This window comes from Microchirus variegatus (genome assembly GCF_963457635.1).
Source record: "Microchirus variegatus genome assembly, chromosome: 20".
Classification (NCBI taxonomy): domain Eukaryota; kingdom Metazoa; phylum Chordata; class Actinopteri; order Pleuronectiformes; family Soleidae; genus Microchirus; species Microchirus variegatus.
In genome coordinates, this window is record NC_139821.1 from 734576 (window position 1) to 756301 (window position 21726).

Here is a 21726-nt window from a genome sequence, read left to right on the forward strand (position 1 = left end):
ATTATATATATTTATATGGACGGTTAAAAGGATTGGGGGATGGACATGTGCACAGAGAAGGACAAAGGGAAGACAAAACATGGGGTTTATGTGGCAGTTCAGACCAAGAATACTGATGAGGTCCTACAGCGACTCAATGATTCACGTCAGGTCGTCAATTTACCTGAAAATATGAGCGTGAAATGGATTATAAACTCTCTGTGAGAGGCAGAAGAAAATCATCAAATTTATCTTTATCTATGCAGGGAAACTCGTTCCTGCATCAAGACCAATGAGAGCTCTGTTTTAAACAATGAGTGACCTTCACTGTGCACTTGAACATCTTCAGAAGGTGAGTGTGAAAGTGTTTTTAGGACCTTGCAGTTGCTCGATAAGAGTCATCGCCATCCTGGAACCCTGGGCATCAAACACCACGTGACCCTGAGACACAGATGGGAGGACGTTTGAGTGGAAGATACAGTAACTTTAAGGAGTACATTGTTAATCATACACATTTGCATCATGCACATCAGTTTTTTATTTTATTTTGATAGTTTCTTCACCCCACACAGTAAGAGTGACACAGACACAGCTGTCCCCTCATTTTATTTATTTAATTAATTAATTAATTAATTAATTAATTAATTAATTAATTAATTCATTCATTATTTAATTCATTCATTCATTATTTTTTTTTACTATTTTTTTTTACTATTTATTTATTTAATTAATTAATTAATAAATTAATTATTTGTTTATTTATTTATTTATTTCATTCATTCATTCATTTTTTATTATTAAATGTATCATTAATTATTTAATTAATTAATTAATTAATTATTTATCTGTGTATTTATTTAAATATTTAATTCATTGATTAATTAATTAATTAATTAATTAATTAATTAATTAATTAATGAGGCAGCAGAGACTTTCATCACAATCAGACATGCTGCAGTAGATCCCTCTCACTTACAGAAACACCTTCGAAGGAGCTCGTGTTGAGGGCTCTGTAGATTTCCGAGGTGATGTCGTGGTTGTTGTAGTTGAAGTCTTCCAGACGTCGGCCCTTGGCCTTCAGAGGGGCCACAGTCTTATTGAGGGCCAGGGCCAGAGCCCACACTGCGTCGTAGGCCAGAGGAGCCTCCTGAAAACCACCCGTATCCTCAGGGTTCTTTCCTCCCAGAAGAGACATCAGCGAGGCGATGAACTCCTGTGACGTCTGGAAGAAAGAGCACAAAAACGACAGTGAAGTCAGATTGTACACCAGTATATATATATGTATATACATGTGTGTGTGTGTGTGTGTGTGTGTTCCCACCATGTTGGAGACGCCGCGGACAGTCTCTGGATTGAGCATCACGATCTCGGTGGTCACGTGACCCTCCACGGCCTCCGTCATGTTCTCCACCGTACAGTTGATGGCCGGGTCTTTGATCTTGAACCAGTTGTCTGCGTACCAGCCAATCAGGAACCAGACGTACTTCTTCCCGTAGAGCTTCTCCTTGAACACCTGCGACAAATAAATAAAGATAAATTCACGCAGACAGTCCAGCAGCTCAGGTTTCAACCAGAGCAGAAAGAGCCGCTCACCTCACAAAACACCTTCCTGGCTTCCGTCTCATAAAAGAGTCCCACTATGATCCTCGCGTCCTGGCGCTGAGTCCACACATGAAAACAGAACATAGCTTTTAGGTCCTTCACTAACAACAGAAGAACTTCTCCACAGCAACAGCACGGTCACTCCTGAGGTCCTGCTGTTCACATATGGTGATTCAAGAGCTCCTAATTAGACTGGCGCATTAATTCCACCTCTCTGCTCATGGTGTCGCATGCAGCTGTGAGCTGGAGGAGAAAGGCAGAGGGAGGAGGAGGAGGAGGAGGAGGAAGAGGAGGAGGAAGAGGAGGAGGAAGAGGAGGAAGAGGAGGAGGAGGAGGAAGAGGAGGCACATTTTGAATCAAAGCACCTTGAGGTTCTTGACAGCGACAGCCGGGTCGGTGAGGAAGCTCTGGCGAACGCTGATCTCGATTCCTGCCTCCTTCGTCCTCTCCTCCAGATCGTCCAGAGTCTGCAAGATGAAAGGGAAGGACAGAAGGGGAGGAGGGAGGAAAGGAAGGAGGGAAGGAAGGAAGGGGGAGGTTAGAGGAGAGGAGAGGGGTGGTGGCAGATTGAGATTATTCAAGAAAGACCAAAGAAAAGCTGCAGTCTGCAATATATATATATATATATATATATATATATATATATCAGTCAGTGCATGTGGGGCTGAACAATACACAAAGAATACAACATGGGATATAATCCATTTTTTAAAAATCAGAATCATTAACCAAACAGTGTCATTAGATTAGATTAGACTTATTATTAGAACTCTGTACCAAACGAGATCAGAGACATTTGCACATTTTACTAGTTTTAAATTTAAGATAAATCTACTCAATTATGCACCCACTAACCATAAACTCAAACATTAGCTCACTATTTTGTAATCTTTTTAGTGATGTATCCTAACCTTTTATTGTGTCTTGACATTGTGGTTTTATTTTTATTGTTGTGTTGTGTTTTAAGAGTGTGAAACTGTGTTATCTAGTATTTTTGTTAGATTTATATAATGTTTGTTTGTTTTTTTCCCTGCCCAGGGACTACAGATGAAATTTAGCTAGTAGCTAATTCTGGTAAAGCTGATAGCCGTGCACTGTCCCTGTTAAAAAAACAAATAAATAAATAAATGTATTTGTCGTTGCACAGGAATACAAGGAAATTCAATGCATTTACTCGTTAAAAAGAAGAAGGTAGGATAATAAATGAAGAAATGTTTGGTGGTAAACTAAAGGTGCTTCGTTTACTGACCGATGTAAAGACTTCGGTGGTTTGTTGGATGGTTGCGATGCGCGTCCACTTCCACTTCTGGAAGAGCTGCACCCTGGTGGGGTTGTGGAGGGTGGCCGACGGGTGTGTGCGGAAGAAGGTGGGGAAACGCTGACGGTTGGACAAAGCCGGAGAGCTGGAGCCGTAGGAAAGCTGTGAAGCACAGAGACAAAGAGAGGGTTCGTCGTGAGGAAGGTTTCTGGGTCATTTATCTGCAGGTAGAGAGCGAAAAGGGACAAGAAAACACTGGTGGAGGAGGAGGTGGTGGTTCCAGGGATCTGTAGTAAACACAGTTCAATCAAACGTATTCCAATCAGACGTCTTTTGTTCAGAGAGTTCTTTGATGGTTCAAACAGCAAAGTAAAGACAAAAGCAGAAAGATGAAGAAGAAGCACAGAGACTATGCTTTTACCCCCTGTACTAACAAAGAGTGTTAATAATCTCCATCATCCTCTTTTTTTATCTACACAGAAAAGTGAAGAATATAATGGTATGAAACTGAGGTGACATGTTCTACTGTAACAAACTAGAGAGCAAATTAGAATAAAGACATAATCGTTGTTGTTGAAAGTAGAAGCTGCAGTGATTCTCAGCTTCTTTTATTTGGGCTTATATAACGTGAATTCTCATGGTAAAGTCAGTGCCCATAAAAAATACACCTGCAGTGGAAACGTATGGAGGACAGAAGTGACAAAATTAAATAAATTCATACACCATTAAATAATTACTTAAATGTGTCATTAATTAATTAAATGTGTCATTAATTAATTAATTAAATGTGTTATTAATTAATTTAAATACCAATTCATTTTATATTTAAAAAATATATTTATCATTTATTATGACATTATTATTTCACTATTTAATTAATTATTAAATAGTCAAACTCGGCCATCAAAGTCAGTGGCCGTGGCTAACGCTGGTCTAGTCTGATCCATTGCTTTGGGTTGAAGTTAGCATGCCGCGTATGGGTGGAGAAAGTCGTGCGTCCCAGAACACGGTTTTAAGATCATGATGACATAATGACACATTTAATAACACCGAGTATAACATTAAGTAATTAGTTAATGGTGTATTTATTTATTTATTTAATTGTGGCACTGTCAGTCCTCCATAGGAGTGCGTTCAAAGCAGCAGGAATGATAAACAAAAGAAAACAGGAAACAAGGAACAGATAACCAAACACAAGAAAAGTTAGGTTAGTATCTTTAAACACAATTTCAGTGTCTAAATTCCATATGTCACAAATACACGTCCTATTTCATGGTGAAAGCAATCTAGTGTTTTATGTCCCTGAATTCCCTAAAAAACTATGTTTTATGAGGTAAACTGTGCGTCAAACCAATGAGAAGCTATACTCGAGCTAGTGGACCCAGTATTAACTTAGCATCATGTCACCATGGCAACAGTGAAACATCTTCAGAGTAAAAAAGCAGCTCAGCGACAGAAACCACAGACGATATCTGTGCTTTCTCTGCTTCGCCGTGGCCTTGCAGCAACAGATCGATCAAATTAACGTCCCCGTCTTCTTCTTCTCGATCAGCATCCAAAGATGGTGCTCGAGTTTGCCTCCTGAGGAGGATCAACACTGAAGGCACCTGAACACGGACTGGAATAATGGAGAGTAGTGGTGACGGAGGTTTGTCGTCAGAGGAGGAGATTTGACTGAAGGAGGAAGAGGGAAAAGACAGCAGCTATGGAAGGAGAGGAAGGAAGTAGTGAAGAAGGGAGGAGGAAATAGAGCAGGACACCTTCAGGGAGTGGCATCAGACAGAGACATTTTTTAATGATGAGAATAAAGAAGGAATAAGAGAGAGAATCTGTTACTGACGACCAGGGAATAAAATCAACAAAATGGAGGCATAACGAATAAAAAGAGGGCATCTGATAACCTGCTGATGTATTGATCTGTAATTATAAAGAGTGTATGATAACTAACTGGTGTTTGTTGTGTTATAGAAGTCAGTGCAGTGTTGTGAAAGAGCCTTCATCAATAATTAAAGGTGCTTTTAAAATCAATCAACAGCCTTGTATTGATCTGGGGAACTTGTGTGATTAGATAAGAAACTAAAGTTCATCATTTTGAAAGTTTAATTTCTCTATTTCTGTGTCTTTGTGCTGCACAGAACTCAGATATGGGAGAAGACGCAGCAATGTCTTTAGGATCAGGATCAGTGTTGTCACTTGGGAATGATGCGAGTAAAATAAGTTTAAAGATAGAGTCTGTAATTTGGTTCTAAAACACTCTTTTATCAAGTCGAAAACATCCGTGGCAGCACAGCTGGAGACAGAGCTCACATTACTCTGTAGCTCTAGCATACTTGACGTAAAAAGAAGAAGAAGAAGAAGAAGAAGAAGAAGAAGAATCATTTAAATAAACATCACTCACCACGATGAGGTTCCACATCCGAGCAGCTTCAGCCACCAGAGTGGAGACGCCGCTGCAGCCTGGCATTAGGACGATCTTTATGGGCTCAGTGTAAAGAAGGTCATACAGCAACTTAGTGGCTTCACCAGGGTCACACTGGAGAGACAGGACCAGAGGACGGTTAGTGACAGACAGGTGGACACATGGACAGATGGACAGGTGGATGGGCAGACAGGTGGACAGGTGGACGGATGGACAGGTGGACAGATGGATGGGTGGATGGGTGGACAGATGGATCTCTAATAAGGAAGAGAAATGAACTGGGGAACGAGGAAAAGGGATGATGAGAAAAGTGAAGTGATGAGGATGAAGGAGACAGAAGGTCACACCTGTGAAATTAGTGAAGATATAAACCTGTTTATGTCATAATAAACACTCAGATTTAATATTATAACTCGTGAAGTCATGATAAGATAATAATCTGGGTTGAGCCCCAAAGCAAGTCCAGCTGTGTGTTTAAAGTCTGCATAATGATGTGTAGTGTGTGTGTGTGTGTGTGTGTGTGTGTGTGTGTGTGTGTGTGTGTGTGTGTGTGTGTGTGACGTTACAGTGATTGTGTCACGACTGGACGTGAGAGAAGGACGTTGTGTCGCCGTCTCTCTGAGCTCTGTCTTTCCCCACTGTCTCATTTCCTGTCAATGTTAATAATTGATCAAAGTTTGCAGTCTGGGCTTTGATGTATCCATGGCAACAGCCTGTGCAGAGCGTGTGTGTGTGTGTGTGTGTGTGTGTGTGTGTGTGTGCTGTAAATAGTCTGCTGCTGTCTCCAGGTCAGCCAGAGAAACACGGCGTCTGCTGCCGCTGTGTCTCTGCATCCTTTAAAAAGGAGCGACTGGGATTATGTGTTCATGAGCTTCATGAATACTGTATGATGTTGAACAAGCTGAGGACATCCTCGACACTGTGTGTGTGTGTGTGTGTGTGTGTGTGTGTGTGTGTGTGTGTGTGTGTGTGTGTGTGTGTGTGTGTGTGTGCGTGTGTTTTTTTTTTAAAGGCACCTGTTTGATGAATCTATATCCAAAGTATAATCGTGTAACCAACACTACGAGGTTTTAAAGACCCAATTAAAGTTCTCCATCATGATGACAAACTCATCAGTCTGTGTGTGTGTGGGTGTTCTTGTACTTGCGGCATACTAAGGACCAGTGAGGGTTTTTTAACCAACAAAGTGAGGACATTTTTTTGTTTTCATTCAAATCACTTCCTTAGGTTGTAAACATGTTATACTCCTGTTTTTAACACAGATCCTCGATTAGGTACTAAACCCTGTTTTCCAGCCCTGGTGTTACAAACACATTTTGCTCTGGGGCTCCACCTGCAGACATTTTATGGTACTGCACCCAGTAGTTCTTTAGAGATGTCATTCGTGAAGTAGATATTTGTAATTGTGTTGATTTATAAAGTGGAATATATTATTTTTAGGGCTGTCAAAATGAACGCGTTAACGCTGGATGATTAATTTGTGGAATTAACGCGTTAATGTTTTTAACGCACTTTCTCACTTTCATCGCGCTACGGGTTAGACGTGCAGTTTATGAACAGGCAACTTATTTACAGTATTTTATTGTTCTTTACATTTATATTTTCACATACTTTATTTATCTCTCCGTTCCTAAAACAATATAAGGAAAAAATTAGAATTTTTCTGGCATATTTACGAATGGTAATTTATCATGTGTGTGTGTGTGTGTGTGTGTGTGTGTGTGTGTGTGTGTGTGTAGTCAAACAAAGCGTTGTGATCAGTTCTCTGGACAAACGCAGCATCATAAAGTGACGCTAATATCACTCCTGCTAATGAATCCCTCCAGCTCTTCTAATTGCATCGCTGCCTTCCTTTCGAAAGGTAAGATTATCGTTACTGTTCCCGTCAATCCAGACACTTTTGTTTCCCCCGAGCAGGAGCTGAATAATAACCCGAATAACGAAGCGGCCGCTCAGTGTTACGGTGTCACAGCAGCCTGTTTTAGAGCTGAACTATTCACAGCATCTGGATCTATTTCTTAAGTCTGAGGCAGGAAAATCTGTGACGGCTGCTGCTGCTGCTTTATCTTTATCTTTGTGGCAGCGACAACTGCAGCAACACACACACACACACACACACACTGGATGTGTTTGACCACCAGTGTACACTGTACTATCAGCTCTGCATACGTTCAGCGTATGAATCTGCACACACACACACACACTCTCTCATCACAGACCTGAAACCTTATTTGTTTCTGTGGTTTGCTTGAAGAGTAACTGTGTTGCCATGCCAACTCTCTCTCTGTGTGTGTCACACACACACACGCACGCACGCACGCACGCACGCACGCACACACACACACACCATGCTATTCTATTTAACAAGATTCCAATGCAGAGCCGTGTACTCCAATCAGAATAAAGCTGGTTGCAGGAGTGTGCACAGTAGTGTTAGCTGCTTTAGCTGCTTTAGCTGCTGCAGCGTCTCCCCGGGGCGTCCGTCCTGCAGCGTGATTGATAAAGTGTCTCATGAGAGCAGACAGTGAGTGGATATACATCATATACGTCCACAGTGATTGTGTCTCTGTGAGAGAGAGAAATGCTTCGTTTTCGAAAATATCTCTCGAAATAACAATAAGGTCATCATCACGCAGCGAAGCACCAATCAAACTGCAGCTGACAAACAGTCTGTTTGATTAAAGTAAAGTGTGTGTGTGTGTGTGTGTGTGCGTGTGTGTGTGTGTGGGGGGGGGGGGTCAGTGAAGTCAGCAGGGAGGCGGAAATTGGGTTTCAATTAACGGTTGATAATGCTGACATTTTAAAATACCGTGATTGATGAAGAACAAGCAGGAGGTGTGTGTGTTTGTGAGTCTCGCGAGGACCTCAGGGTGGCGTCCTTTAAAGGGACTGTGCAGTGTTTTTTTATTTTTCATATGTTGTAGTGTGAGCGCTGACGCTCTGACGACACTAACAGCTCGTTCCCTGCAGCAGCCACGGAAAAACAGATTTAAGTCAAGTAGAAAAATATCGGCTTATCGAGGCATATTTTAACTTTTGATGAATAGCGCAGTGCCCGTAGGAAGTATGTATTCCTATAGAGAGCGCTGAAGAAGATTACTCCGTTGTGATAAATGCATAATAAGGAACGTAAAGGCTAACGTGACGCAATCACCACGCAACCTCGTCAGGCACAACCCAGATCAAAATACGCCTCGTAGAGAGATCCCGGCGTGGCTGACGGTGACAAAACAAAGCGATTAGCTACGCTAATGCTAACCGTAGCCTCGCTAGCTTACCTTTGGAGCCGCAAAATTGTAGCATGCTAATGCTAAACAAATACGTGGTAGAGTATCGGTGAATGGACACACCGACTTCGTGTAGTGTGATCAATCAGGCAAAATTAAAATTACTCCAAAAAACATGGGTGCAAAAATCTAGGATGCACATCGTCGGGCCATGATCAACACACATCCACAATATTAGGTCAGCGAGATCACACACACACACACACACACACACACACACACACACACACACACACACACACACACACACACACTTGCTTTATAGATAGACAACTGAAGGTTCCATAGATTCTCCAACACACTTTAGATTGGTGTTTGAAATCCATCCACTCCACTCCTCTGTCTTTGTCAGTGGACTTTGGTGAGGGAGAGTGAGCAGCTGACTAACTTCAGCGTACAGTCAGAAAATAAATTGGGCTCGTCGCTGTGGTTAAATCCCGGCAAAGGGCCGAGGAGCCCCTGAGCAAGGCAACCAATCAATTCCCAATAATAAGGATGGGTTAAATCCAGAGCTCAAATTCACTGTCACTAATTGGTGTGTTTGTGTAAAATAGAGCATTTATCATGATTAAAACCAGATTTCTGATTGTTTCAGCTTCTTAAATGTGAATATTTGTCTTTGTTTCTTTGCTCCACGTAACAAAGAAATCATTTTCTGGACCGAACGATTCACAGAGACCATAATCGACAGAATAATCAATGACGAAAATAATGTTTAGTTGCAGCTCTGGTGCAAACATGACTTATTCTAATGAAGATATTGTTATTTGATGCTTTGGGCTGAAAAGCCTTTTTGTTAAGTGGGTGAAATGTGTTTAAACATGTGCCACAGGGGGGCGCTGAAGTCATCTGTCATCGCGGACTTTACGCACAAGAATCCCTAAACTACTGTTTGAAGAAAACAGGTGTTTTCAAAGGAAAAGCAGCAGGTAAAACAGTGGAAATAAACATGAAATAACGATGGTTGTGTTGATGTAATAAAACATTATTATTCAGATCCCCTTAACACTCACCATGCTGTCGAAGTGGATGAGCTCCAGCTCGTAGTCCGGCAGGATGTCGCTCCGGTTGTTGACCAGGTCCAGAGCCATCTGAGCGGAGGGCATGCAGGCCTGACCGCCGGGCCAGCCGCCGCTCATGGGGAACAGAGCTCCGATGTACAGCTTCTTCTTCCCTGCGGAGAACCGCGAGGACCAGAGCAGGAGAAACACCATGAGACGAACCCGCAGGAACATGGCGCGGGTTCTGTCCTGCATGGGTTCTCTCCTGGTGAACCGAACCGGACCGAAGTGGACTGAAGTGGACTGAAGTGGACTGAAGTGGACTGAACCCTGGTGCTGCAGCGGAGTCAAATTGAAATGAAGTCAACACGTGTCCAGGTGATGGAGAGAAAAAGCCCCGCGGACTCTGGACGTTAGACCGTCATGGTTTTAAATGACCGGGTCGTGCGTTTACTGCGCGTAAAGTCCTCGCCGTTAACCGAGCACATGTTGGGGATGTGAGTGAGTGGAGTCCCGCAGACACAGCTCCTCTGTCCTCACGCGAACACCGTCAAAACACCGACAACAGCGCATCTCCGTCCGCTCACACACCGGATCAGGAACACCGAGCATCGCGTCCCATGTTCGCCACTTTTACGCAAAAGGCGGAGAATAGAGCGGGTTATAGAGAGTCCGGAGTCCGCCGCGCAGAGCGCCTCGTCCCCGGCGAAGGAGCGAGGACGTGAGGGCGTGAGGATGTGAGGATGGAGCAGAGGAGGAAAAAGGAAAGGAAAGGAAAAAGCATCGAGCACGAGCAGCTTTATGACGCAGACGCACGAGAAGATTCACCGCGGAGAGGAAGAGGGGAAAAAAGACAACAAAGCGAGGCGCGCGAGAGCTCCACGACTGATCCACTGCAGCATCACTGACACTGAGGCGCGTGCGTGCGTGTGTGTGCGTGCGTGTGTGTGTGTGAGAGAGAGAGAGAGAGAGAGAGAGAGAGAGAGAGAGAGAGAGAGAGAGAGAGAGAGAGGCAGTCTGGGTAAAATGTCCTCAAAGATCCTCAACTCTCTCTCTCTCTCTCTCTCTCTCTCTCTCTCTCTCTCTCTCTCTCTCTCTCTCTCTCTCTCTCTCTCTCTCTCTCTCGGTTCAATCCATAATCGATGTCCAAACAAAGCTGTGGTTAATCCAGCAGCAGGTGTGAAGGTCAATTAAAAACGGGATTATATGAAAACTCCCACAGAGATTATTGATTATTGATCGAATTAGCATTCGCCAATAGATCAATAATGAGGTCAAACGTGGCAAAGAAGGTGTTTCTGGACGTATATTATAACCTAGTTCTGTTTCTCCAAGTGAATAAAAGTGCTAAGTATAACCATATACGGTTCTTCAGCTTGTCCTCATAGGAGAACCCTTTTTGGCTCCAGGTAGAACCTCCAGGAACCCTCCAAAAAGGGTTCCTTTTAAAAGCCTTTATCCGGGAAAGGGCTTTTAAAGGGTTCTCTGGATCAAAATGGTTCTTACTGGAACCATTAGTGTTACCAAGAACCCTTGAAAAACCCTTTCTTCAGAAAAGGGTTTTTCAGAAGCAAATGGTTCCAGGTAGAACCTCAGCCCTTGTAGAAGAACCCTTTCAAGGTTTCTTGGTAACACTAATGGTTCCAGTAAGAACCATTTTGATCCAGAGAACCCTTTAAAACCCCTTTCCCGAATAAATTGTTTTAAAAGGGTTCTTGGTGGAACCTTTATATAAAAAAAGGGTTCTCCTACACTCTTGGAAATGAGGGTTCCAAAAGTGTTCTTCTACAAGGGCTGAGGTTCTACCTGGAACCATTTGCTTCTGAAAAACCCTTTTCTGAAGAAAGGGTTTTTCAAGGGTTCTTGGTAACACTAATGGTTCCAGTAAGAACCATTTTGATCCAGAGAACCCTTTAAAAGCCCTTTCCTGAATAAAGGGTTTTAAAAGGGTTCTTGGTGGAACCCTCCAAAAGGGTTCTCCTATGAGGACAAGCCAAAGAACCTTATATGGTTGTACTTAGCACTTTCCAAGAAGCTCGCCAAAGGTTTCAAGAATCCAACATAAACCTGCTTATATTTTCACCTAATCTCTCTCTATGGTTCTACTGAGAACTTTTATTTCTAAGAGTGTTCTGTCACATACTGACTGACACTCATGATCTTCACCTCTGAAATCTATCTCCATCACGGTTCTCAGTCTCAGGAACCAAACACTGATAATGTGACACATAAACAAAGCAGCAGAACAACACTGAGCTGAATCTGCTTCACTGTCTCTCTACATGTGACATCACCACCTACTGACTGTCTCCTCAGCAGGAGAAAGGTTAATACACTGCTGCTGAGTGTGTGTGTGTGTGTGTGTGTGTGTGTGTGTGTGTGTGTGTGTGTGTGTGTAGCATCTCTTTATCTGTCCAATATATTGAATAACGTCTGCTTTTAAAGTGTGCTGTAATTTAGTTGAATATGAATAACAGTTAAAGTAACCATTAACTAATCATTAGTTAAATGTAACTCATCATTAACTAATCATTAGATATTAAATAATAATAATGAATTAATACTTCATGACTCGTTAAAGGTGCATTATGTAATAAATCTAAATCAACTGGCCATAAAATCCTCCTAATATGTCACAGAGACTCATGAATAACGTTCATAACAAACTCAACTCACCAACAACAACAGAACAGACTAAATATTTGCATTAAAAAAAAAAAAAATTAAAAAATGTATGTTTTGAAATCATGTTTTTGGCGTCATGTGGCGCCACCTACCGCCGTCTACCAATCATTGCAGTCAGTAGAGTCTCAGCTACTGAGCAACCAAGGGCTGCCGGTTACCTCAGAAAACGAAAAGACCTCGGTATTTTGAATTTGAATGTAGTAACAGTTTTTGGCCACATTCTTACATATGGCGCCTTTAATCTTTTTGGTGCACCCTACAAAGTGCATTTTCTCCACAACAATAATATGATAATAGTACATGTACACACTCATTAACTGAGATCATTCTTTCACTCACTCAACCACATAAATGATATCTTTTATTCATGTAAAACTGAATCATCCTCTTATTGCTCAATAAATATTTATTTATAACCTCCGTCTTGGGGATTTCACCTTGAACGTTCATGTTATGAACGCTCACAAATGCGTCTTCAGCGTTGTTACCACGGTAACACAGATGAGCTACTGAACTGAGGTAAAAACCTAACGAGCGTCTCCGGTCATTATTCAGTCGGCTTGAGGGAGAAGTTTGTCCCAAAACAATAAGACGGAAATGAAAGAAGTTAGAAGAGTTAGAAAGATATTCCCGTCTTTTATATTCATAAAACACACAATCGGTCTCCAAATGTTGCTATAAAAGTCTGTTCTACTGGGAGTTTTTTTATTTAAAGACGTGATAGATTATTCTAATAACTTAGAATCTGCAGAGTATTGGAACAAAGGTAATAATCTGCTGCAAGACAAATGATGACTGTATTTAACTTGTTGTTTTTACATCACGACGGTCTGTAGTTATGAGCTTATACTGACCAACATATGGAGGTTTAAAGGCTTTGTAACATGTAAACATCATCATATCTGTGCACAAACACACTTTTACTATCAGCAGAACAGTCTGACTGATTTTACACAATATATTTGAGTATTTTGTGTATTACTCTGTGCAGTTGTGTTTAAAAAGCAGGAGCAGAGGTCATGATGGTGAACGATGTTCTCTGAGCGATCATAAAGTACTCGGTCCTCATTAAACATCTTCCTTCACTCTCTTCTCCACAGTGACCGTGAAAACAGCTCACGTCGTCTCTGAATGTGACATTTGTGACTGTACCACCGCTCGCTCTCAGCAGGTGAAGTTCACGGCTGAATAATTGATGCGTTTCGATGGGTCACAGAGAGGAAGAGGAAGAGGATCAGACCACCTTCACCTCAGGGTTTGAAATGCTCTGAGCTCAGTGGAGACATGAGGCTGACGAAGCAGAGTTATAGAGTCTGATCGTCTCACTGCTGAGGCTTTTTTACTTTAGACCGGCTTTTTCAACGTCTGCAGTCGACTTTGCAATTAGGATAAAGTGTAAGAAGAACTGCAAAAACAAGAGCAGGAAACTCAACGAAACCCTAAAACCACTCATTTGACCTTCTAACGCTCTGAGAGCTACTCTCTAACACAGCGGTGTCAAACTCATTTTCACTGAGGGTCACATCAGCATAACTGTTACATTCAAAGGGCCAAGATGTAACTGTCATACAGAAGAAATGTAACTAAATGTAACCAAATATAATGTAATATATATGCAACTTATTGCTAATAACTTATTAAATTTCACTCTTTGCATTATGCGTATACAATGACATACTCCGATCTGGTGGCGGTGCCGTCACTTTGCGGGCAACGCAATCGCAGTGCATTGTGGGAAATGTAGTTAATGGTCAACGCACGCCTTAAAACAGCATAGACAATATTTTAACACAGATTTTTAAGACCAATTCATCACTCGCGGGCCACATAAAATGAGGTGGCGGACCACATCTGGGCCCCGGGCCTTGAGTTGAGAGACACATGCTCTAACAGATAACCCACTAAAAGTGGTGTCAATCAAATATGTCTGATGTATCATTGGTTAAAAACAGAAATAAGGTTTGCTGCTATTCACGGCTGAGGTTAACGCAACACACAGACACAGACGCTTGAAACATGTTTTCATTGTGAATGGTCGAAAGAGCATTAACATCATGGCTTTTGCTCTGCACTCCAAGAAATAAAAGTGCCGAGTAGAACCATATAAGGTTCTTCAGCTTTTCCTCATAGGAGAACCCTTTTTTAGCTCCCTTTTAGAGGGTTCAACCAAGAACCCTTAAAAACCCTTTCTTCAGGAAAAGGGCTTTTCAGAAGCAAATGGTTCCAGGTAGAACCTCAGCCCTTGTAGAAGAACCCTTATTTCTAAGAGTATATATATATGTGTGTTTAGATCTGCTCAGTTTGATCCAGAGCTGCTGCACTAACAGATGAATCCATGATGATAATCAGGGATCAGATCGAGTGACTGCACTCCATGTTTCACAACATTATTTTCCCATAAAGAGCTGATAAACCCTGTATCACAGCAAACTGGACTATTTACACCTGTACGCTCATAAAGTCTTTTAAAACCCTGCTTAGTTTTAAAGAGCACAGCAGAACAGAAATGTGTAGAAATAAGACATGAAGTGATTCAAATTTGAGGTTTGAAATACTGTGTTTTACTCCTAGTTTTGTGTCTTTGCTTTGATTCAAACATCAATGTTTATGTTTCTTTTTAATGTAATGTCTGATATAAAAATGCTATATTTTCACAGACAATGAAATAAAATCACCAACAGGTGAAACAGGTCCTGTGCAGCTGCTGTTACACTAATAACCACACACACACACACACACACACACACACACACTGCTTCAGTCTACAGTGTGTGAGGCTGCACCAAAACTGAGACACACCCGAGTGTGGACGCTGTTCCAAGGTTAAGTGCTGCCCTCAAGTGGTAGCAATACATATTACAGATGCAGCACAAAAACATGGAAACGTCAAATGAACCTTTTGTTTGACACATAATGACAAGCAAAAGCTTGTGTGTGTGTGTGTGTTTTATTGATATTCACCAATGTCGATGAATTCTGCAAAATTAGGTAGAATATTTTATAATGTCGGCCTTTTGTTAAACGTCTTAAACTTCTCATGCTGCCTCAGACGAACACGCTTTCACACAAGATTCTCAACAGATGAAACAATCTCACCATGTCGACTTAAAGCAACAACATAATAATAATAAGAATATAAAATCCTACCTGTGTAGTTTCTGTCATCTTTGTAAATCGTGTAAATATAGAAAAGGAAGGAAAACACAGTGAGTTAAAACTTATTTCAGCTTGAAACAGAATCATGTTAATTCAGCATTTGAAATATTAACAAACCTAAATATTTCACATTAAACAGAGGGCAATATAAGAAGATATGACCTTAGACTTTGGATAATGTTACATCTTGATAAAGTATCTGTGATGATTTAAAGGCTGTTGCATTGAAAACCATCATATTTATCACATTTATCAAGCACAATGAATATTATACACTAAATATTATACATATTTGCTAAAAATGGACATGGAATTGACAAAAAATATAACTAAAATAGTCACTTAATGACACTACATTTAATTTGAAGCCTAATTATTTGTGTTATAGCATAATTTGACCAACACACGTCAATATCCTTCATGCATGTAATAAAGATAAGATAAGGAATAGATATTTTGAGTTTTAAGGGTGTATTTACAGTGTACTGTCACTTTATCTCTGTGTACTGTATTTGTATTTGGTGCAGGACCTTTTCCCTCCACACGAGGGCAGTAAGACATCACTGTAGTTCAGTATGTAGCCTGTGAGGGAGGAGGCTCCTGCAACACTGTGGTTATTATGTAACCCTGTGATTTACTGCAGGGATATGACAAGAATAGACAGAGGAATCTGCCTTTGTAAAACATTATCTCACACAGAAACAATATCATGTCTCGAGCTACTTAAATACGACCTGATCACAGTTTCTGTATAATATAAAATAATATAAAATAATATAATATAATATACAAATAGATCAAACGTCTGTTTTGTTAAGGGATTATAAAATAGTAACCTACTTTCAGACGCTGTGCTGATGATTCCCTCACTCGTCCTAATATTAGCATCAGCTAATATCACTGGTTGCCAATTTCTCTGATAACCAGCTCTCATTTCTGTCTTTTTGTTTTTTACTAAATCTTCATTTATTTGCACTAATATGATCAGTGACTGTGTTCATTCAGACATCTGCTCACATTACACCCAGTATAAGTTGTAATGTATGCTAATGTATGTGGGACAGGTGTTTGTCAATCACTTCACCTGTTGGATCATTTATCACCGAGCAACCATGTTCCACCACTATGAGAGCAGGTGTTTAATGATTATCTGTCGTCTTTAAAGTAACACAGGACATTATTTTAATAATCAACGTCACCCGACAAGGAACGGTCATTCTTCATCCAGGAATATGACTGATCTCACACAGGTGTTGTCATTTTGTCACATAAAACAAAGTTAGAATGAGTCACGTTTGTATTTCTGCTGCAGCTACGGACACTAGCGCGTCCGCAGAGGGCGCTAGGTCGCTAGGTTAGATTGTCGTTATGATATTTGTGGGTTTATAGTTCAAAATAAATGATCCCTCTTTTGCTCGGGACTCACTGTAAACCCTGAAAAACACCTCGACGTCCATAGACGAAAAGAAGTAAGTGGTGCATGAGAAATGAGATGTTTGCACGTCGTCATCCACTGAAAAACTTCACAAAGTTAACTCTTCTTTTTGGTTGTTGTTCTTCTTACATGTTTACATGCCGTGTACCGTAATGCGTAACTAGGACATGTGATGTGTCGCGGAAAAGAGGCTGAAGAAACAGCCAAATTCTTAGTCTGTCTCTCCGTACATGATCATTCTAATATAACAACAATAATAATATTAATAATAATAATAATAATTGTGCAGAGACTCTTACAGAGGCATGTGGGTTTCGGGGCGTCCCACTTTCCCAGCTTGGTGCAGTGGCTGAAGTTCCTTCCCTCCAGGATGAAGCCGGCGTTGCAGCTGTAGTGCAGCACGGTTCCTTCCACCGGTGGTCCAGGAGGCTTCGCCGTCACACGGCCATTCTCCAGCGACGTCCACACTCTGGGACACAGCAGCACTGGGAAATAACAGACGTACGAGAGTCACGGTGTGTGGAGGACGGTGTTGTACAGAGGTGAACCTGGCATTAATGCATTAAATGAAACCTCTCCTGATACCAACTGCGTTGTTTCCTTCTAGATGAACCCACATTTGAGGACTTTAATATTACTAACAGAGACATTTTATGAAGATGAAGACCAAAGATGTGACCAAACATCTGCAGAAAAAGGTGTTCTCCCCAAGGACCTTTTCAGAAGAGCTAAATCATGGCTGTACTTCTTCACAAAGTTTATATAGTTTTTTTAAAAGCTATTTACAGTATTTTATTGTTCTATACATTTATATTTTCACTTACTTTTTAATTACAAGGTTTTTCCATGTTATTTCATTCATTTCGGGAAAAAATATATATTTTGAAATCATACATTTTTCGTTGGTGTCAGATTATTTGTAACATAATGGTGATGAACACTGTTTGGAAGGAAGGGCCCCCTGGGAGTTTTTGCTTAGGGCCCCTACAGACTCTAGAACCGCCTCTGTACTTATGCACATGGGATTCTGTTCCAAATGTGTTCGGTCTCAAGCAAAGATTAATTTTACATGCGTTGAATAATATATAGTTACTTTTGTTTTGAAATTCAAACACATTATATCACATATTAAAATACCATCACGTCACATCATTTTCACATCACCCTCCTCTCTGGACCGTGATAAGATGCACCAGTCGAATATGAATAAAACAACCGACTTCCTCCTGTGGTGCACCATCATGTTATGGTGCAGCTTTACCATTCACCCTCTCCACGCTCACAGCACGATATGATTCACAGCAACAGGCAGAGAGATTTTACATCAAATGACAAGACAATGTGCATGAAACGTGCTAAAATGTGCACTAACTGCTGAGCAGTCAACAGACAGACGTGTTTGCAGAGCAGCTGGTGAATACAGCAGAGCGTTTAGCAGCCAGATATCTCCCTCAGGATTCGGCAGGGAAACCAGAAATAGACGAAAAAAATGGAGATTATTCACCCAGTGTCCAGAACTGAGTAATAATATTCCTGCAGCTTCATTATATACATACATTACCAGTGGAAAGTGAAGGCAAAAGGGTTAACTGATGCCTTCAGTGAGAATCTACCATGTAAATAGTCATGAAAATAAAGAAAAAAACATTAGAGGATAATCCACAAAGTGGAAGGGGAGATTTCGTCGTTATCGTTTATGTCCAAGAAATTTTTTAATTAGTTTTTTATATCTTGTACCACCTCCAAATTATTTAAGAGTGACACATTTAATCTCCATCATTTTCCAGTCTTACACTGATCTATACATACCGCCATAACCACTGGGCCATGATCCGAGAGAGTTTGGGATTCAATGTGGCGTTCGTCCACTCTGTGGGCATCTTGTTTAGAAAATAAAGAAGTAATCTATTCTTGAGTGACTTGTGGACTCTCGAAAAATTAGTGTAGTCTCTAGTTTTGGGGTTTTTTTACACGCCAAATGTCAACCAGTCCGAGCTCATCTATCATATTGCACAATGCTTTCGATTTGCACAATTGGTATTTCTGATCAAATGGGAATTTATCCAAGTATTTGTTCATCACACTATTAAAATCGCCCCCTAATATTATTATTCCTGCCAAGAGTTGAGCCACATCGTCCTCATTGGGTGCATAGATAATCAAAATTGTTATTACAACTTCTCCAATAGAGCCCATGAGGAAAACTAGAGTGGTGATAGTCGACGACTACTAATGCTCCACGCTGAGTCCATGCGCCCACATTTTTATGCCAATTTTAAAGCAAAATTTGCATAGGCAATGAAGGCCACTTTGGACATGTGGTGTGCAGCGGTGACCTTGGAAAGTAGGCCAAGGTCACCCATCTTCGAACTTATTCAAGATACTTGTAAGAGGCATCCACAGTGCCAGTTTGGCAGCAATACAATAAATATTTGTCAAGTTATCGCGTTGACAAGCTTGAAAAGTGCCGGTTTTTGGCCATTTTCCAAGTTACAAGTGCAGCTGTGACCTTGGAAAGTAGGTCAAGGTCACCCATCTTGGAACTTGTCCAAGATACTTGTAAGAGGCATGGACAGTGCCAGTTTGACATCAATATGTCGAATATTTGTAAAGTTATCATGTTGACAAGCTCGTAAAAGTGCCGTTGACACATTTCTCACATTTCCCAGCAAAAAAAAATGCGTAAAAATTCAAAAAAAGGTTTTTGGACAAAACGAAAAAAAGGCCTGGAGATATTCACCCACTAAACAATCCTGCAAAATGTGAAGGACGTACGCGCACAGGAAGGTACTGCTAGTGTATGTAAATACGATGCCGTTTGCTATATGTTGACCCAAAATATCTCTGTTGTTGCAGGATTTAATTAAAACGATGGTTTTGTAGGAAACTCTAGGAGTTAATGATGGGCATATCCGTCTCTTCCCGATGCAACCCTCCTCCCGTTTATCCAGGTTTGTGGAAAAGTTTGACTGACAGGAAAGAGAGGAGAGTGTGATGAAGATGAGCTGAAACAGGACGACTTACAGCATCTGCTGTGCTGCGTGATGTTGGTCCACGTGCCGTCGGGTAAGCACTTCCTGACCTTGGGCCCGACGATCACGCGGTTCCCTCTGCAAATGTACTCGATCTCGTAATCCACAGGAAGGATCTGCACACTGCGGATCTATATGCGAGGAACACACGGAAGAGGAGGCGATCATTAAAGAGTGATTGATGGCCGTCTCGCAGCAGCACTTGATATATCATTCAGCCGCGGAGCCTCGTCATTCTTTCTCCATATGGCCGTGACAATAAGACTCTCCTGGGGAAGATGGACCGTCACTGTCACATTGTGAATTACACCTTCTCTCTGGCTGGGAGATAGAATAAATATGATGAATTACCCGTGATTTAGGTTTCACTTTTCTGCTGAGATGTGTGGTTTTTTTTTTTACATCTGCCAACAATCAGCAGAGCTGTGTTTTGTTTTTGTTTGTATGGACTTTTGTTGTGAGGAGAGAGAGAGCACTTTTCAAACATGTTCTAGTTAGGAACGTCTGTCAAACAGTGAGATAAAGTACAGAGATACCATAGACTTCAGTGTATGTCTTGTTTCCTTAGTAGCAACCATATTTAATGGACTTTCTTCTCGAAAACAAAAAGTATCTCGGAATGACTTGAAATTTTACACACTAATAGTCAACGTCGCCCTGAACAAGGATCAGTTGAAAATATTTGCATATCTCTTAAGGAATAATTTTAATAAATTTTTTAAAATCAGGAAATTATGCATTTGCCCTGATGCACTTTAACAGTGAGCTGACTTTCTCCTCGAAAAAAAAAAGTATCTCGGAATGACTTGAAATTTTACACATTAATAGCTAACGTCGGCCTGATCAAGGATCCGTTGAAAATATTTGCATATCTCTTAAGGAATAATTTTAATGAATTTTTTTATTCAGGAAATGATCCATTTGCCCTGATGCACTTTGACAGTGAGCTGACTTTCTTCATGAAAACCAAAAGTATCTTGGAATGACTTGAAATTTTACACACTAATAGTCAGCGTCGCCCTGAACAAGGATCAGTTGAGAATATAAAAAATTTCACATCATATGACGTGAAAATACCCGTACATGTAAACAACAATGACCCGATTGAGCAAAACCAATGTGATTTTTTGGAGCAGTCCTGTGTTTTTCTAGCTGAACTCTCACTTCTCTCTTTTTACCTGTTCTTGTGTCAGCCCTCGGTAACGGATCCCTCCTTCCCTGGGAGGACGGATGATGGCACAGCCTAAAAAACAATAAAAGAGGAGGAGGAGGAGGATGAAGAACGAAGGACAACAGGAGCAGATGACTAAAGCTCTGTGCACACATAAGGTACACAAACTTGATAGATTGTCAATTGAACCCGCATTTTTCCATTCTACACAAATGACAGCACTTCATTGAGGCTACTTAGCAATCTCTGCAGTCGTACTTCAGTCCATTAGCATCATCGTGAACACACACACACACACACACACAGAGCAAACACACATTACCTCCAGTCGATGAATTATGTATGGGTACAACCAGAGACGGAAGAGCATAGAGGATCATCAGAAACAATAGCTGTGCCATCTCTGGATCTGCAAGAGAGGGAAGAGAAGAGGTTTCAGCTCAAAGTAATAAAACAGTGACACACAAGTATGTTGTTAAGAAAGATAATATCTTTACAGTATGAATGCTTTACAGCCAGTCTAACCAGCAGAGAAAGGATGTGTCCACACTTCTCACTTTCACGTCACAGCACGGTCAAAAGACCTGAGAGTGTTTTCTTCACGTTTTTGTGTAAAAATACTTCTACTACGATCTGTGACACAAAAGCGTTCACACGTGTAACACAAGGAAAGTGTGGGATCAGATAATCACAATCGACGT

The 21726-nt window shown here is 41.0% G+C and overlaps 1 protein-coding gene across 1 annotated transcript in view; it reads right to left on the reverse strand.

Moving 5' to 3' along the window:
- Positions 1-21426, reverse strand: part of gabbr1a (gamma-aminobutyric acid (GABA) B receptor, 1a) — a gene marked incomplete at both ends in the record, with an annotated part of 35468 nt that extends 14042 nt beyond the window's left edge. Inside the window, 13 exons of the mRNA XM_083907173.1 lie at positions 357-420; positions 956-1201; positions 1301-1492; positions 1573-1638; positions 1947-2048; positions 2831-3001; positions 5238-5372; positions 9559-9719; positions 15379-15396; positions 17122-17307; positions 19847-19985; positions 21033-21097; positions 21348-21426. Coding sequence (XP_083763299.1) covers positions 357-420; positions 956-1201; positions 1301-1492; positions 1573-1638; positions 1947-2048; positions 2831-3001; positions 5238-5372; positions 9559-9719; positions 15379-15396; positions 17122-17307; positions 19847-19985; positions 21033-21097; positions 21348-21426 — 1624 coding nt within the window. The remainder of the gene's footprint in view (positions 1-356; positions 421-955; positions 1202-1300; positions 1493-1572; positions 1639-1946; positions 2049-2830; positions 3002-5237; positions 5373-9558; positions 9720-15378; positions 15397-17121; positions 17308-19846; positions 19986-21032; positions 21098-21347) is intronic.
- Between the last annotated feature and the right edge of the window lie 300 nt (positions 21427-21726).